This window comes from Phoenix dactylifera, chromosome 2 (genome assembly GCF_009389715.1).
Source record: "Phoenix dactylifera cultivar Barhee BC4 chromosome 2, palm_55x_up_171113_PBpolish2nd_filt_p, whole genome shotgun sequence".
Taxonomy (NCBI): Eukaryota; Viridiplantae; Streptophyta; class Magnoliopsida; order Arecales; family Arecaceae; genus Phoenix; species Phoenix dactylifera.
In genome coordinates this window covers 10,390,644-10,408,001 of record NC_052393.1, presented here as the reverse complement: position 1 = coordinate 10,408,001, position 17,358 = coordinate 10,390,644, and the positions used below count along the sequence as shown (strand labels likewise).

Below are 17,358 nucleotides of genomic sequence, written 5' to 3'. Positions count from 1 at the left end.
TTGCTTGTTCTTCTAGTCGACCATATATAATGGCATATGAAGAAGCTTGTTTAAAAATAAGTAAAGCAAACAAATAAAACTAAAGACATCTTTTACATGTTTCAGTGTGCAACATATGTTCATTGATGGAGAGGATCAAAGAAAGCTCGCTAGTGTTCAAAAGGTACAAAGATAAGGGAGAAAATTCTCAAGACAAAGCTCTCATGCAGCATTTAGACTGAATAATTTTATGAACTTAAGTCCATACTTTCACATGTTACAGGTAATGTAGAAGAAATCTCTCTTTTTTTCTCCAGAAGATCTTAATTACTATTACTTAGCTTCTAATTCTCCTTGACCATCTAAATACAACAACGACAATAGCATATAAAACAGTTAATTCGCTGATATAACCATCTTTTACTTGAGATATCAATTAGAGCTGTACATCCAATCTGATATAATTTTGTGGATAGTTTATTCTCTTAGCAGTCAGAAATTTTTCATAGTTCTGATATGAGTATGTTGCAATTTTTCCTGCCTATACGAATTTTTCGATTGAATGACCCACTGCATACTTGAGATCCAACTTAACCGAACTCATCTGGTAAAACTTTTCCTTGCAGACCAACAAGGTCTTCTAGGAGAACTTCAAAAAAAATGTACTTTCAAATTGCCCAGTGCTCAAAATTAACCATCCGTTGGAGGCTCAGCGTGGCATTCATCTTTCCCAATGAGAGAACTCCTGTTTTAAATCTAATGATGGCAAACAATCACAATATAATTAAAAACTCACAAATTTGTATTATCACAATTCCAGTACAATCTCTAGGTACGATGATTTTGGTCTACTGCCCGTACGATTGAATCACTTGATCGAGTCACAAAGTGCACGTTGAACCACTGATAAAGGCAGGTTTGCAATGCGGCAAAGCATAAGAAAAGAAAACTCATTCAAATTCAAGAATCCACCCTCTAGCCGTAGCTTACCTTAGAATAAAATAGCACAATTTTCGTTGATGGAAATAGACATGACGGCACCAATTGGCATTCTGTTATTTTTTTTATTAGTATTGTTAAACATTTTAAGGATGAAGGTCAAGTCAAATCCCTTTTTTTCCACCAAAAAAAAAGTCAAATCCTTTTTTAAAATAAACAGTTTATAAATGTTTTGGTGAGTATGGCCGGCGGGGTTGACCATAAGGTTGTGTAGATTAAAGGCCCCGTGGCGCGTGCTTTACGTTGGATTTGGGATTTTGAATATTATTATGATGCTTCATCCATTTAATTATCAAAGTGAGGTGCTCTCGTCTTCTTTCTTTATCTTCATCAAATCTAATAAAAATATATTATTTGTCTAGAAATGATACACATTTAATAAAGGCTAGAGAAGGTTGTTGAATCAGGTACAATGTATTGAAGCAACTACTTCTATTATTAACGATGGAGACATGGCTGATATAGTTATGCATTAATCATAGTGAAGTGTATTTTGAGCTTATGAAGGGGAGGAAAACAAAAAGATGTGCTTCTAACATTGTAAAAGAATAATAGTAATCAGTTACTTTGATTCTTTGAGCTATTTTTTATCTAATCATCATGCTAAGACTTCCTATATTTTGTGCATGCTTCTCTAAAAATGCCTGATATGATGTCCTGTAGCGAACAAGACGGGTTTTAATTAGGTTCCCCAAATCGTTGTAAGAAATTAACTAGCAACTTCGCAATGTTTAACTGCAAAAGCTCCCACTGCTTGATATGTTTTTTTAGAAGATAGTGACCACTTCCTTAAAATGTCTTTATAGTGAATAAGATTTCTTTAGTCTAATACTGTATGCCTAAGTGCGTTTATCTTTTTTTGGAGCAGTCTTCCCACTCATTTGTCTTTTATTTAATCATGATTGGAATTATATAGTGTTGGTTGCCGGATAATAATTAGTAACCCACAATGACAAAACACATTAAAGAAAAGAGCTCACTAACTGCTAATTTGAACAATAGTTTGGGGAAATATTTAGTGCACGAGATTTTATACCGTAAGAATCTTCACTTCTTTTTTTTTTAGGAGACCAGACGGTACAAGAAAGATCACATCCCCTTTATTCCTTGGTGCCCTTACTGCTTATATTAGGATCCAAGCAAGGTGCTGGGCTCTGAACCCGGACCCGACCGGAACGTTCCCGGTCCCGTTCGGTCCGGTCCGGTCCAGATCATCTGCTCATGCGGGGCCGGACGTGGGGCCCACGAGAAGGTGGTCGATGGACGGATGGAGGTGTTAAGCGCTGGGCCCCTATTAACGACAGATGGAAATCCAGAGAATCCACGGCTGACACATGCCTTTCCCTGCTATGGGCCCACGAATACCAGATTTCCTGGTGCTCAGCCTGGGCCCACGCATCAGATAAGGGTACGTGGCACGTGGTGACTGGGTTGGGCCCTTGGGTTCGCAGATGACTAGATGAGGCGCCCGGCAGCGGATCAGGGGATTCTGTTGGAGGATTCGGCCCTGTTCTTGCTCTAGGATGACGTGAGGAGGATCTTGATGCTGCGCCCAGGACAGTAGGAAGTTGAACCTGAATGGTGAAAAAAAAGACAACGAACTTTTCCTTTATCTTTTGCCCCCCTCTTAGCTTTTATTAAGACACCCCTTCAAGCATTTGTAAGTCACCGTCATGCCTCAAGTTTGGATAAGTGGACAGAAATAGTCTGATGAAGTGCTAGTGCCACACTGTGCACTGCAATACATGAGATGCTCGGTGCACTGATATCTGTGATGATAAGGTCCATGAATGTAAGCTGGTATGACTCATGTTCATGTATAGAGCTACAATGTATTGAGTGGTCCAACGAGCATGAGATCTGCTCGAAACATAGGATTTGTAATGTTGGTGTTTGCTTCATGTCGAGCCACAGTGATTGCATGGGAGTCGAGAGTTTTCTGCTACATCTCTCGAGTCGGGAGAACGATGCCGAGGTAAAATGAGCAGGGATCTTCATGTGGCACACAATATCTATTGGTTGAGCATACAATAAATGAAGATTTAGCATTGCTCTATTGCTCTTCATCTTGCATACTGACATTTATGAAACTAGGAAGATTGTGTGGTTGCTAACTTTGAGTAATTCTGGCTTCAACTTAAGTTAATTTTGTTTGGTTTTTCCTATCTATATATTTAACCGAACTTAAGGCAGCAAGGGTTGCAAGAGTGATCAACTGATTCAAGCAACCAATGTTTTAGTAGAATTAGTTAAATTAGGTACTAATGAGTTTTGCTTGAGATATGGTTTTCAACATGCTCTAATAATCTTATAAACTATTAGGGACTAATTATTCTTTATTAATCTAGGCAATATAGATTGTTCATATAATTCAAAAAAAAAGATTAAAAAAACATTCTAGTAATTTAGAGCTTGCCAAAAGGAAAAAATTTTTGCAAGGTTTTCTTATTACTCCTCTTATCGAGTGAATATTTTAGGTTTGTAGCAATACTTTGCCATGCTTGGCAGTTGGTTTTTTTTTTTTTTTGGCAAATGTTCTCTACCTATTCACTCACTGTATAAGATAAGCCAAGAGGCAATTGGAATTTTTTTTTCTTTTTGTTTTTTATTTTGGCGAATCTTCTTCACCTACTCGCTGCATAAGTTGAGTTAAAAAAAAAAATGGTGCTTAATCCCCAGAACAGGAACGATAATCCAACACGGATGTCAAAGTTCGAACTATTCGCCTTAGTGCTGAGTGTAACTACCTGTACCTACCATTGCGACTTTTTTTTTATTTTGGGACATACGTGTGGGACGAATTATTTCCGGGTCGATCCGACCAACCGACCCCCGGTCCAAAGGCCCAACCGGGTCAGAGCAATTTAATAAAATATAAATACCTCTCCTCCCTTTTTGAAAAGTTACAACGGTAAGAGAGGGGGCGAAGGAAAAGGGGAGAGCGGAAAATAGGAGAGAGAGAGAGAGAGAGAGAGAGAGGATCTCCCTCGTGATACCCTTTTGTTTGCCGCCAGGTCGGGCGGGTAAAGAAGGCCAAAGGCACGTCTCGAGGCGATTCCCCTCCCTCGCCAACTCCTCTCTTTTTCTCGTGCAGAGAGCCTCCTCTCTTCTCCTCGCCTAAACTCCTCACTCCCTCTCTTCTTCTCCCCCTCTATATATTTACGCTTCTTCCCCGTCCTTTCTTCCCCAGCTCCCTTGCCCTCCTCTCCTCCTCCCCTGTCTCCTTTCTCTTTTTCTAGCCTTCTTCCCTCTCTGTCTTTCTCTTGTTCGACTTGAGAGAGAGAGCGACGGACAAAGGTCTCAGAGCTCAAAGGTTCTGCCTTTCGGTCGCATTAAGAGCAATGTCGGCTTGCAAGGACAGGGAACAGGACCCCCGCATCGAAGGCATAGCTTCTTCCATCCGCGTCGTTCCCAACTTCCCCAAGCCAGGTCCCTGACTCACTCACCTGCTTTGCCTTTGTCTCCTAACTCTCTGGTTCTCCCGAACCCGATCTCTCTCCCTCCTTTTTTTTTAACCCTTTCTTTTGTTCCTTTTCTTGAAATATTGGCGTCAAAGATTGGTTCTTTTTAGAAATTTTGGTGCGACTGATGGATGGGTGTGGCAGGGATTATGTTTCAAGACATCACCACTCTCCTTCTGGATCCCAAAGCGTTCAAGAACACGGTGGATTTGTTCGTGGAGCGTTACACTGGGAAGGATATCACCGTTGTGGCCGGTAAATTTCTTGATTTACTGCGCATTCTTTTCCGTTCCAAGATGCGATATTTCCTTCTTTGTCTTTTCCCCCCCCCCCTTCGCCTCCTTGCATTGGTGAATCGGCCTTCTTCCGCTCATTTCTTTTCAATGCTTGTTGCCTATTGTTATCGTTAAAATGTCGGTCGTGGGACCGTTTTCTTTCTTTCTTTCTTTCTTTCCTTCTTTCCTTCGTTCTTTCTTTCTTCTTTTTATTTTTCCATGGGAGGGGAGGGTGGTAGATTGAGGAACAGAGAACTCCCCAGTTTTCATCATTTCCATTGGAGAAATGCTCGGCTGCCTTTTTGGCGCATCAAGGACGTTTTGGGCAGTGGTAGGGGCGCCTGCTTTGACTGCATCGCCATCTCCATTGGCCATGCTATCATGGGCCAGCCGTGAATTGTCGACTGCCCGCTTGTGGCTTCTATTTCGTTTCTGTTTTTGTGGAGGCGGCGGTCTCGATGCTGACGTTGCTCCCTGGTCCCCCTCCCCCCACTCTGACGTGAATTTCTGAAAGCTTTTCTGCTCTTCGATGGATCTCCATATTCTGTTCTCATGCTGCCTGTTATTTTCCTCCCCTGTTTGGATTTGGTAGGTATGATTGTGATCCGAGCGTTGAATCGCACAGTTACGGTCCCTTGGTATATTTGTAGCATCCAAAATTACGGGGTCGAGCTCGTAAGAGTGACAGAGCCTGCCCCTGTTTCGATAGAGTTCTGTTGTTTGCTTATTTATTGACGCACTAGGACTAACAGATGGCATTTCATGCTTCTAGTTCTTCTGGATTGATGATTCTTATGAACTCATCGCTTCTTAGATGCACTGCATCTGCCCGAGCTATTTGCCTTTTCTTGTGGGTGCAGAAATTCATATATTCATATGAGATGTTTGACTGTCTTCTTCTAGTTGAAGTGCACGCAATATATTGACTCCATCCAAAGAGACCTAACCTTGGGGATGGTTGAAGGCATTTTCAGATTGATATGTTGTCAAAGTTATAGCTTTAAGCTGATAGTCTTTACTCCAAGGATTGCCCTAGATTACCAACATAATTGGGAGATGGAATAATATTACTAAGCTCCAATTCTTTGTGAATATCTGTAGCAGCTTGAAATGAATTGCTTATTTTACTCTGCATTCGAACAATTTGTCAATAACCCGTGCATTAGTTGGCTGTCGCTCGTATATGATCATGACTCAATGATGCTTTTCAGTACATCCATTCTTCTGGTGTAACAGTGGTAGCATCAAATGTTTTGTTGTCTTCCACTATCCTATAGCTAAAAGTGACCGGCTATGCCTTTTCTTCCTATGCTTTAATATTCTTTCCTTCATGCTTTTGCTGTTTGACAATTGCATGTATAGTACTCTTATATTCTAGGAGCAGTCCTTGAAAACCATTATTTCAGGTCCACCATGTTAACGTGCCCGTACCAGCTTGTCTACAAGCTCAAATTAGTAAAGCAAGGGATAATAAATATTGTTTGTGTATGAGTCTTTGGGTCTCTCGATACCTTAGATGTGCCTTTAATTATGTAAGTTTAGACAGTATGCATCTTTATTCTTTATGCACTAGTTTGGAACATCAATAAATTTAGCCCAGGCCATGCTCGTGGAATCTCTCTAAAATTGAGATATACGTCGTCCAGCAGGAGAAGAATCTAACCTCTTTTAGTTGACAGAGTATCTGTGTCTATTGTGTTTGGGATTAGATGATGGTGTTAAAACTGATGATTAGTATTAGAAGGCCTAAATAAGTTTGAGTCTCCTGCTAATTCTTTTGTGCCAAAGCTTTTTGATGCTAATATTTGTTGTTGTGGGCTTTGATTATTTTTAGTTCTCAAGCATCACGTCTAAATTTTGGGATATCTATCAAGACCGTTATAATCTTCATCTGTTTGCTGTGGACATTCTAATGTCCAACAAAAGTAGTTGACCATGTGATTGTTTTGATGCCCAAAAAGTATTAAAAGGTATTGTGAACAGTGGCCCTTATCTAATATGTTGCTAACTTGCAAAACTTCTGACCTATACAAACAAAGGGGTAGAATGATTCCTTTATCTACCCGATCAACATGCACTACTTGCAACTTCATTCCTACATGTTAAAGTACCTTTCGGTATTTTCATAGCATTCAGCAAATATTTCTTCATTACCATCTTTCTTTATTTAATTAATCAGGTTTTGCATAGGCATGTGATATGTTCAAGTTTAGATAATATGTTACTTTTATGGTTTATTTATTGATTAGTTGGCCATAGATGGATGGGGCTGGTATATACGAACTATAGTGGAAATAGATTTTAAGTGCCAGCGAATGAGGCTCATAGAGGTTTTTTTGGTTAAGGTAACTAAGGCTGCTGTTTGATGAGATTATATTATGCGTCTGCTTTGCCTAGGATTATCGTAAGGTGCTTGGGTGACAGGAATCTTTAGGGTTATGAGTTGCTTGAGTTGGTTTCGATCATTTGCATTAAATTTTCAGGTCAATTAGGGTTTAGGCACAAAAAATATTGATGTTTTCCATATATGGGATGTAACCATACAAAGCTTTAGGTCCCACCTCATCATTCTTCTTAGTTATGGTAATGTAGAGGCTAGTCTGGAAACAATTATAATTTACTGAATTGTCAGTAAAGTTCTCTTGGTTCTTGCTGGGATGTGTTTGAAAATTAGATGATACTTCCAACCTTTTCCTTTTACTTCTGCTAGAATGTGACATTGTAAAAGGAAAAAAAAATGAACTATTGTTTTCGAGTTGTTGCATGACAACCTAGTTCTCATTGAAACCAATTTTATTGAGGTCTTCACATTCCATAGTCATTGAATGGAATTTTCATGACTTTTATTTATGTTACTGCATTTTATATTCTTTTGCTTTGAAGGCAATATTAGTCATTGCTTGGTCTCGAAACCTTTTTTTTCTTTTTCTTTCTTTAGTTAAAGGTGGAAACCAACTTAAATATATTTCTTGCACATGGGAGTGGGAGGTCCAGATTTCGAACGTACCAACCTAGCACTAAAGTACAATCCAGTCCCAGGCCATAGCCCATCTCTCTCTCTCTCTCTCTCTCTCACACACACACACACACACACACACACACACAGAGAGAGAGAGAGAGAGAGAGAGAGAGAGAGAGAGAGGGGCCAAAGTAGGCTTTTAAAACAAAGAGTTAATAAGCAAAAACAGTATGCAAGAGCAACTGGAGTTTCAAGTAGATGAACATGCGGAGGCATCATTTACAGATGAAACTACAAGACCTTTATGGGTGTATTATCAATTGAAGAGACAATCTTGATTGCAAGGTGGGATTTTTGGATAACACTTTTAAGAACAACTACCTAAAGGGTCAAAGAAGCCAGAAAGTCATACACAATGTAGTTTTATAAATACAAGAGTTGAGCTTCTACTACTCACAAGGAGGAAGGGCAGATAGGAATACCACTTGATTCTAGAATATGAATATGAACATAGAGCATATGAGGTTCATTGTAAATCAAACTCTATAAATGGCTGTAGTTCTAGATTTTGAATATTTAAAGTCAAGGCATGTGCATAAAAATTGAGATTTAAAATTTTCTATTCAAATGTATTTTTACTAAAACATGATAGATTTGTCTCCGATGTATCATATGCTAAGGTTTTCTTGTAAAATATCTGTACATTGATATCCTATTGATTACTAAAATGTAAAGAATATTTTCATAGTTTATTATTCATTGATGGAGTTATTATGTAATCGATCGTATTTTGGTCATTACTGTAACCTTGCATACATGAGACCAAAGTGCAGCAAAATATTCAACATGGTAGATTAGTGGGAGAGATGCAAGTTAGGTGCATGACTGTTGTATGTCTGCCTTCAAGACTAAAGGAAAGTCCTTATAAACAATTTAAGGTGCAATTCGTCATGGGGATCATAATGTTGAGCAACAAATGGGGTCCAATCGACCAAAAAACAAATGGCTTCCAAGATCGTAAAAAGTGTGTGGCAGTTTTGTGTATAAGAACAAAAGGTGTTGGATGAGAAATGAGGATGTTTCCAATATAGTATGTGCATGTGTGATGGGGTTCTCAATACCCATGGCTTGTCAGAGCAGCTTAAATTTGCAGCCAGTGTGTCAAAAGAGAAGGGCAAGGTTTAAGATAAAATGGATGAAAGTATGAGAAAGGTATTTGGAAATGTTTTTTTAGTGATGAAGTATCTGGCCTTTGTTGGGAATGACTAGAGGAGGCTAATCCCAGATAGTTAGGTAACACCATATGGTTCTGGATGTCATTGTTTGTTGTCTTGATTTTGTGATTGAATGACAATTTTGGACAGTCAAAAGTAGACAAAGTTGATGGAAATTGTACTACATGAAAGGCATTGAACGAAATGGAACAGGGCAAATTACAAAATTCTGCAAGTAGTGATAGTGAGCCTTCAGTTGGCCTAGATTTTTCTCATTGCTAAATCAAGTTGGATGTAGACACTTGCGAGCCACCTTATTTTTTCTTCTTAATGTATCAAGTTGGTATGTCTTATTGCATGTGTACAATTATGCCCTAGTCCTTTGACTGATATTAACATTATTTACATGATGATATTTCTGTTTTTGTCAGGAATTGAGGCCAGAGGTTTTATATTTGGTCCTCCAATTGCTCTAGCAATTGGTGCAAAGTTTATTCCATTGAGAAAACCAAGAAAGTTGCCAGGTATTTCAATTATCCTATGCCGATAGGATCATTCAAATTATATTGTTATTAGATGAATGCCATAGAAACTTGCATGTGTCCATTGTGACATAACCATATCGAGCCAATTACAATAACCAGATCCAAGAAGCATTATTCATACCATGTAGCATTATGAGCACTCTAATATTCTGAAACACCGGCAAGTATATTCATGATGTGTTTTTGTGTTAAAATGCATTGCTGCATGGGCTGGTCTGTTTGGATGCACCTAAAATAAAGCTGCACCTACCTTGTGCTGACAGTTTGGCCGAACATTCAAATTAATGTTTTCATATTTGTTCTAGGTCCTACAATAAAAATTCCCAAAATCCACCATAAAAATTTTCCAAGCCTATTACAGTCATCCTGGCCTATCCTAAAATGGTGGCATTTATTGTGTGCTTGTTCCCATCATGTGGATATGCTTAAATCATTGTTTTGCTGCAGTAGTTTGATTTTAATATTTTCATTTGGTAGGAAGGGGTACGAAAGATTTTGAAGATTGCAACTATTAAAATGTGGTGTTTCTCATTGTATGAGTTAATTAATTGTGATTTTAGTAAAGCAAAAAGAAAAGAAAAAAAGAAACTGGTAACCTGTTTGCAGTATTTGATTATGTGTTATGGGAAATATATTTTATTTACTGATTTCTTAGATGGAAAATCTGAAGATAATGCAAGGGGTGCAGTTCCGGCCTGCACCATGTTATTTTAGTAATTTTTGGCCCAACTAATGACTGTTGGCCTATGGGCTGATTTGTGATAAAAGGTGTCTAGGATACCTCCTTCATTGATGAAACAAACTAAGTTGGAGCTGACCTTAGTTTACTTGATGGATAATTGTAATGGCAATTGCTTATTGCTGATTTCAAGTACCAATTGTTTAAAAGGGTCACCATAAAAGTTAAAACTTGTCGAATTCTGCATTGTGGCTGCAGCATTAATCTAGAGTGTGATGAACCTTCTTCATCCAAGGTTTGACCCAATAAATATCACTAACCAGCAAATGTAGGACTGTGACCTAAAGATCAAAGAGTTCCCTCTTTCTAACCAAGAAAAAAAATAGTCTCATTGTTTCTTCTATGCAAAGAGGAATTCTTGTTCTGCTCCTTACGGATTCATGCATTTGTCTCCTTAAGTGACCTCAAAGATGCTGTTGTAATTTGATTTGGTGAAAAGCTATCTCCTATAGAGCTTTTTCCTCTCTTGTAAGCCGCCATTTACAAAGCAAAAGGTAAAATTTTTCTAATGGTGCCCCTTTGATTGGACCTGTGCTCATTGCTTTGGGTTGGTTCTGGATAGGGCCCACCTCAGAATATAATCAGTTCTGATTGGCTCTCAACTTTGGGAACTTAAGCATAGCCAGAAAATGTTGAAACCAAAATGACTAACCCAGCAAAGAGTGGGTTGGTTTATGAGTTGTCGGGTATGCCATAAATAAAAGGAAATTAAATTTTATCGAGATTATATTTTTATTCTGTGTAAGAAAATCATTGAGTAGTGAAAAATGAACAACACAAACCAACAAAATAACAAATAATCTATTCAAAACATCATGTGACAAGAAAGCCAATTAAACCTTCAATACGTCATGTTACAGTAACAACAAAAACCAAATCTAGTTAACATAAACCATGAGATCATGATATATAAAGCTGTTAGGTGATGTATTACGTTATGAACTTGATAAATAACTTTATACATTGTATAGAATTTTTGGGTTCGGGTATTATCTGACTGCACAACCCCAAGATCTTGAGATAAACTGGTCCAAATGGGATTTTCAAATGAGAAACCAAATTAATCTATGCCATACCAAACCAAATCAACTTGAGATCATTTCAATTCTGTTCTATGATTGACTCTAGAAGCACTTGCTAGGTGGTTAGATAAACACTACTTGCCAGGTGGCTGGATAAACACTTTGGGCATGGAGACTTCATTTCTTGAAATGATGTTTAAATTAGTTACTAGAAGGCTTCTTGGTTGTGTTTTTCTAGGAACCTGGCAGAATTGACTTGACCCATTCAGAAAAATTGTGGATAACAAGTCCAAATTAGGTACATTTGAAATGTTGGTAGAATTAAGGGGAGTAACTATTAGTACTGTTCTCTCAGTTTTCACAGGAGTGACTGTGAGGGATGTTGGCGGATCACTTCTTGGAGGCTAAATTTTCTAGTAACGCTTGCATACTGTGAAATTTTGTTGCTGTTTTGAAGGAAGTGTGGTCTCTATGCACTTCGAGCTACCTCTGCACAATTTGGTTTTGAAAATTGAACAGGTGTATTGCAGTATGGTTTATTTGAATTGATTGGCTACTTTGAGAAGTATCAGCTCAATCAAGCCACTGGCTGACCAGTAGCCCCCGTCTTTCCTGGCATTTCTTGCAAGCAGGAAAAGCAATTCTGGAAAAAGTAAAAACAGGAAATTAAAAGATAGACAGAGTGGTGCTCAATGATCCTTATTAAGTTGTTTGCTGGCTGCTTGACATTGGAGTATGATGAGTGTCCTATGTTAGTTGCCTTGTAGTCTTGCTTGCGGAGTCCTGATATTTGAAAATGTGAATTCACCAACTTTGGGTTTTTTGAGTTTACCATACTAGATAAATTATTTGTGGTCCATATTATTCTGAATATGGGTTTTAGTTAGTCACTGTAATACTGTTCTCTCTCTCTCTCTCTGGAAAGCAGTCGTAGCAACTCACTATAACCATTATGGATCAAATTTAATTTGTTTTGTTTGCATTATTTGTCATTCTTCGATTTGTATTTTGAAGGTTGTGGCTGTAGTTTATTCTAATCATTTTAATGGGCCTTTCTTGTATTATATGTCAGGAGAAGTCATTTCAGAAGAATATGTGCTGGAATATGGAACCGATTGTCTTCAAATGCACATTGGCGCAGTCCAACCTGGTGATCGTGCTCTAGTAGTTGATGATTTGATCGCAACTGGGGGGACTCTCTGTGCTGCCATAAAATTACTGGGTATGTATGATAGAAACATGACATTATTTTTCCTGTTTAACGAAATTGGCTTTAAAATCAGAAGTTCGCTTGTAATTTTATCTAGTATTGTCGCTGCTACCTTCTTTACAAACTGATCAAGTTTATCTGGGTTACATGAATATGAACTAAAGATTCAAGTACATGAGGTTTACTGATGCTACCTGTTCTTTCTTATTTCCTTTGAGGAGGAAAATCAGCATTTAACATACTTGTTCTCAACAGAAGAATATTGTAAACATATAAACTGAGGATAGTCTGACCTAGATAACTAATAATGTTCCTAATCGTGATCTAAATTTGGGGGTTCTAGGTTAGCTTTTGGTCTGAGTCTGGTACATTTATGCTTATAAGATCAAACTAAGCCATGAAAGTCAGACTTGACATCACTCTCATCCTTTTATTTTTGAAAGAAAATACACCCGATCAAACTAACTGAAGCAAACATCTTCTACGAAATTTAATGATCTCAAATCATCTCAGAAACATGACTCATACAACATGTAAGTTGTGTTGGCAAAAAATTTGCTATGCCCAACCATGCTTGGTTTCAATTAGAAAAACCCAGTATTCCCAATTTTTTTTATTTTGTCATGTTGTCAATGTTATTGCTAAAACTGTAATGTCATTTTAATATTTATTCCTGGGGCATAATTTCTGGCGTCATTTCTTTTACCATCATGAACTATTTTGCACCTTTTTAGGTCACTTTTGTTCATGTTTTCTTGTTAGACCACTTTTATATGTATGCCAATTGTTCCTACAGAGCGTGCTGGAGCTGAAGTGGTTGAATGTGCATGTGTGATTGAACTTCCAGAACTTAAGGTAACATCAGATAATTCTTATTTTCATTGACATGTTTAAAGAATGTCATGCTTACATTAGTATTGAGGCTGTTTGTTTGTGCATTCTTCAAGTGTTGAGTATGAATTTCGTGTTTGGGATTTTATTTGGAATCTGTTACCAGCATAAGTCGGGCAATGTATGTATGTATATTCTACAACTTTGATCAGATGATTCAACTCCATCATCAGTAGTTCTCATCCCTTGCTTGTGCTTAACGGATGGAACAAATTTTAAATTTTACCCATTATCAAGTTGGAGTCGGGTGCGCCTTAGCGCAACAATAAGGCTGCTTCACTATGAATTGAAGGTCATGGGTTTGAAACATGGAAACTGCCTCTTCGCATATGGGGGTAAGGCTACATATATTTGACCCTCTTCAGAACCCCAATGGCTAGAGCTTTGTGCACTAGGCCGCCCTTTATTGAGTAGGAGTCACCTTCTTCCCTCTATTCATTTTGTTTTGTTTTCTCTCTCCGAAGTTATGCTTGATCTTTTTGTATTAGTTTTCTTTGAAACTGATTTAATATTAATCTCATTGTTCTTTTCTTTTGTATATCTCAGAAGCGTCTGACTCCAAATTACTGAGAACATTTCCCTCCTCTCACCATGAGAGGTTGGTTGTTCTTTTACAGTAGCATTTATAAAGAAATTACTGTAAATTATAGGAAAAGACACAGGGAAGTTATTTATTTGCTCATGATGTTCCTTGGACTTGGTAATCCTATGTACATTGAATTGAGCATTATGTTTCTTAGAAGTTAGGTCCAATCTGCACAGAGTAGCTCGGTCTAAAATGGAATTTATGTAGAATTTGTAAATATCTGTAGCTATTTTGAGTTTTTGTTACAGAACATTTACATTTAACATGACTATGATTAGTCCTTATGTGTCTTTGCCAAATCTGTAAGATGGAGATCAGTATATATATATATATATATATATATATATATATATATTTTTTTTTTTCATTCAGTTGCATATGGCTTTGATCTAAATAGCCACTTGCTTTGCTGTAAGCCATGAAATATTCTATTTTGAGCAAAGTCATATTCAATTGAGTTCTTTTTGTCAATTTAATTGTGCTTTCTTGGTTCAGTAGACCGTAATGCTATGTGTCTCCTTAACTTCTCTATGGCAACACTCAATTGCTTTTTTCCATCAGTCTTATTATATTCTAAACAGATATCTAAGGGTGCTTTCAAAAGGAAACTTACCGTTTTTCTTATTCCTTCTTATCCATTCAACTGATCTGATCTGAGAAAGAGAACTTCTTTCTGCAATCTGCTCAACTTAGATCTTACAAATGAAACAATTTAGGACAAAATTTATGGGACATAGAAAGCTGTGTCTACTTTATTCGGTCAGTCTCTCCAAATCTATGTCAGTTACCTTTTCTCATTAAAGAGGCTGAATGTCGAGAGTAGAAGAATATAAAAAACTGCTAAAATTGGTCAGGAATCTAAGTCTCAATTCCTATATCAACTTTACCTTTTATTACATTAGCAAATTCTTCATGGATTAGAGGATTTGCCCTTGTCGGCATTTACTAGAAATAATAAGGTTGTTTGTCCAAGCAGTTTGGGACATCAAATGGTCTTGAGTGAGGTCAATTTCCAAACATATTTCACTATACTCTCTTATCATTATTCATCAATGGCCTTAAAGCTGTACTCAGCATGAGCCCGCAGGTGCAATGATGTTTAGGTTTCAGAAATTGTACCTCAAGGGGAGCCTCCCCAAATTCAGGTATTTCTTCTAGATATGAGCTGCCTTCCAGTTTCCCAATTCAACTACCATATTCCACCGGGTTTAGTTTGTTAAAACAAGCAGACCTTCATTTGTAATAGTTTGTTGGATGTATACATATAGTTACACTTCTTGGTGCAAAATAACAAGTCTTCTTTCTAGAGCCTAGATGGTCAGATTGACCAAACAAAGCTCTGTATGATTATAGGTGTGATTCCACAATTGAGAACGTTGAAAGCTCTCTACGTACATGATGCCATCATACTATTTATCCCTCACTAATAATTTCAGTGACACTGCCCTTAAAAAATGTAGGTTTAGTTGCACTCTATGTACCTTTTTTGAGCAATACCTGGGATTTGAACCCTAGACTTCCTCTAAGGGCAAGCTCAAGGGGAGAGGTGCCAACCACTGACCTAAAAGTTCTTAGCCTTATATTGCTTCATTTGCCACATGCTCATGTGTCAACTGTTCCAATAATATCTGAAAAACATCTTGAAACATTGCATTAGGTCAAGGAAAAGCATGATAGGCATGATTTCTTGGAAAGATGAACACATGTAACAGCAATACAATCTATGTACTACTACTGCTGATTATTCACCTTATGTTCTGAACGAGCTTCTCAAATATTTTGGTCTAAATTTTGGTTCCCAAGTTTCATCACCTGGCAAATAACAATCATCAGTAAATTAGAAGAAAATAGATTAAAGCATTTCGTTGAGCTCATAATAGAATCTTGAATTTATGTGCAGGGCCGTGAAAGGTTAAATGGTAAGCCATTATACATACTTGTGGAGTCCCGCTGATGATACTTTTCTCACATTCAGCTGATGAGAGTCACGATTCTGTACATTAGAGGGTTTCATTCAGATATTGTGGAAGCTGGCATCTATTCCTCTGGATAGCAGTAAATTTTGATTATTTCACTGCCTTTTGGGCTTTCTTTCTTTCTTTTTCTTTTTTTTTTCCATCCCTCATTTTATGTCAAGAACTGGATTTATGCAATCAAACTGTTTGTTATTCGAGAAAAGAAAATCAAATTTGATGTGTTTTCCTTTAGTGCATTTTTCATCACATAAACACAGTAGGACCACCAAAACTCAGGCACTGTGATTTACTTTTGTACATCTAGATATTGACTGAGAATGAAGAGCAAAACCAAGTGTTTGGGAAGTCATTCTTTATGCCATCTATTTCTATTACAAAACTCAAAACACCTCCACTGTCCATTAGGCTCTCTATGATGCAGTCTTCCATCTCTATAGTTGCACTCCTACCTTAAACAAATTTAACTCACTTCAGTTCTTATTTGAAGAAGAATCAAGATTTGTGCATCTCCAAAAATAGTGAGCAAATAATAATAATAAATAACTTAAATCAATCACCCTTTTTATTTCTCATGTGCATTTCCCCTCTCAAATTCCAGTTAACTGTATTGTAACTGGTATGACAGGGCTGTATCTTTAATAGACTGCCGTTGAACAGCAAGGTGTACTTAGAGCTTCTCATCCACTGTACAAGCATTTGGATTTAGCAAAGGCATTTCTCATTGTCAAATTCTATATAACCATCTTACATTTTTCCGATTGACTCAGATGCTGAGATGCCTTCGTTTACTGCAGTAGTGGTGTAAGTCCTTTCCCTTGCAATGCTTTGTTGCAGCTGTGAGCAGCCTTTTTACCGAAAGCACCATTTCTAGTTCCGAGGTCCCTTTTTTTACCAGAAAAGAAAAGCCGTGAGCCGTTGTAGGCAATGAAATATGGAATGAAAACATATGAATATGCTTTAAAGAGCTCGGATGTTTCTTTTTCTCCTCTGCGTGTGAGAGAGAGAGAGAGAGAGAGAGAGAGAGAGAGAGTGTGTGTCACGTTCCCGGCTAAAAATCGTGAGCAACTGCCGCATAAAAATTTTCCCATAAGCATAAAAAGCAACTTATCACCGCGTGGTAAAGCAAGCAGCAAAATTTAATAATTATTTAAATAAATTTAAAATTTAAATAACTAAGGTCTAAATTTAATGCATTACAAAAATTCAAAAAAAATGTTCGATAGTCTTACATCAGTTTTAGTAAAATTCTCATCTGAAATAAAAAAAATCAAAATTTTGATTCCAATAACTTCCTCCTTAAGCATAACCCAATCGAATAATGTGTTATAGAGCCTAGTAAGTAATGAACATTATAACTAGGTGCATTAGATATTAAGATAAATAATAATCTACTAAAAATAAGCATACATAGTGATGGGGGGCAAAATAGATCATCCAGCCCATAGCTAAGAGGCCGCTTAGTTTCGGCCCAATAAACGCCAACGTGAACTGATTGAATCCTC

At 37.5% G+C, this 17,358-nt stretch overlaps 1 protein-coding gene across 2 annotated transcripts; it reads left to right on the top strand.

Annotated features, from left to right (window-relative positions):
- The first annotated feature begins 3,905 nt into the window (after nt 1-3,905).
- LOC103705154 (adenine phosphoribosyltransferase 1) lies at nt 3,906-16,029 on the top strand. Of its 2 annotated transcripts, none has more exons than XM_008788775.3 (6): nt 3,906-4,407; nt 4,584-4,694; nt 9,319-9,411; nt 12,266-12,415; nt 13,200-13,258; nt 15,781-16,029. In XM_008788775.3, the coding sequence occupies exons 1-6, from the start codon at nt 4,320-4,322 to the stop codon at nt 15,832-15,834; spliced, it is 555 nt and encodes a 184-aa protein (XP_008786997.1). In that variant the 5' UTR covers nt 3,906-4,319; the 3' UTR covers nt 15,835-16,029. The 2 variants fall into 2 exon arrangements, with proteins under 2 accessions (XP_008786997.1, XP_026659693.1); XM_026803892.2 differs by lacking the exon at nt 15,781-16,029 and adding an exon at nt 13,841-14,162.
- The last annotated feature ends 1,329 nt before the right edge of the window (nt 16,030-17,358 follow it).